The 1,617-nt window shown below is 42.6% G+C and overlaps 1 protein-coding gene across 1 annotated transcript; it reads left to right on the top strand.

The window, feature by feature from the left end:
- Positions 1-206: 206 nt before the first annotated feature.
- Positions 207-1,374, top strand: LOC121918627 (next to BRCA1 gene 1 protein-like; the record flags this gene model as incomplete). Its single annotated transcript, XM_042444643.1, has 2 exons — positions 207-442; positions 1,213-1,374. Coding segments are annotated over exons 1-2 (338 nt in total), but the record flags the coding sequence as incomplete, so codon positions are not given.
- Positions 1,375-1,617: the final 243 nt, after the last annotated feature.

Genomic DNA, 1,617 nt, shown 5'->3' with positions numbered 1-1,617 from the left:
TGTTTGTGGTACTTGAAAGGGTATAAATGTTATATCCTGGATTCTATAGCAGTTGGTGTTGTGCACAGTGTTGCCATGTTTTGTTCTCATGAGCTGCTTCTGTGTTTTAGTATGTGGCTGTATATACAAATTCTGGGAATGTGGAACAGCATGGTAAGTGATTGACTTTTGGAGCAGTGCTTTGGGATATTACTCAGTATGCACCTCTTCTCTCCTCTACCACCATCTTCTAGTTCCGGGAACAAGTGGTTCTAGAGACTGTTGAAATGCTTGAACAGAAGCTGAGTGAGAAGCTTCTCTTCTCTAACCAGCTCCCCAGCTCCTTGAGCAGCTCAACACACCAGGCACCTGTGAGCCCTCCAGTGCAAAGCAATCCCTTTGATTGGCTCCTCTCCTGCAGCAACTGTCAGACCTCTATTGTTGGTATTCGATACCAGTGCAGGTAGGAAAGGACAGAAGTGGTTGGAGTGTGAGGTTTTGTGGCTGTCCTTGTTCCCATAATGTCAGGCTGAGGTATGCAGAAGAAAAGGTCTTTATTACTTTGGACCACGATGAGAATAGGGAATGAATCTTGGAAGCCCAGAACAAACTGGGCAAGACCAACAGGTTGGCTGGGAAATGAACTCAAGTGACCATCAGAGTGCTCTTCTTAACAACACCTGTATTTCTTTTAGCAAAAGAAAATAATCCTATTTTTAACTGTCTACCTTCCTTAGTAACAAGGAAAAAGAGAAGTCATTCAGATCAAACTTTACTAGCAAATGTGGGCATTCTCTTCTAATTCATTTGCTCTGGTCGATCTCTTCCAAATGTTTGCCTATTTCAGAAACAAAGTGACGTGAAAAATCAAACCGGGGTTTATGTACTCTCAGAGATGAGAGTGTTGTTCAGCAACACCATATATTCATGTGTGTGTTGGTTAAGTTAGTTGTCAATTAAGGATCTGTCCCCCCCCCCCAACATCTGGGGTTGTCTTCATGATTTGCTACTGATTTTCACTGCTTGAGTCTGCAGTCCATAGTGGGTTCTAGAGTGGCAAAATGGCTCCCAGTTGCTTACCCCAGCTCTGTACTAAGATGAGAAACATTACTTTTATTTTCCTGTGGCTTTTGATAAGTCATTGCATTTTTGTACAGATTAATTTAACATTAGTTGGGAATGATTGAAACAGCTATTCAGTAACCAAAATACTTACCCTTCCTCTCTTTACAGTATGTGCCCATCCTATAGCATCTGCGAACTGTGTGAAGCAGGAGTATATGCCCATGATCCTAATCATGTGCTTTTGAAGCTGCGAAGGCCTGTCCTGTGTATCTCAGAATCGTATAACCTTGGGCAGTTCTCACCTCGTCTCGCCACTCTGGAGCAAGTCAGGTCAGCACACATCTTGCTTAGTTTATCCTTTGGCCAATCCACATGTGGTTCTCACTTGCGCAGATTTGATTCATCAAAAAAGAAGCGGAAAAAATTAGTATAAAAAAGAACGGGTTAAATGGGTCTAACACATAGCCCCCTTCTCAGAATCACCTCAGCAATTCAGATTAAGTGGGAACCAGGGTCGTTTGAACTGGTTCAAACCAACTCACAGTCCAATTTAAAAGGTAGTGGGAATGCAAC

The sequence above is a fragment of the Sceloporus undulatus genome, unplaced genomic scaffold (genome assembly GCF_019175285.1).
Source record: "Sceloporus undulatus isolate JIND9_A2432 ecotype Alabama unplaced genomic scaffold, SceUnd_v1.1 scaffold_20436, whole genome shotgun sequence".
In the NCBI taxonomy this organism is placed as follows: domain Eukaryota; kingdom Metazoa; phylum Chordata; class Lepidosauria; order Squamata; family Phrynosomatidae; genus Sceloporus; species Sceloporus undulatus.
This window is presented reverse-complemented; position numbering and strand designations above follow the sequence as displayed.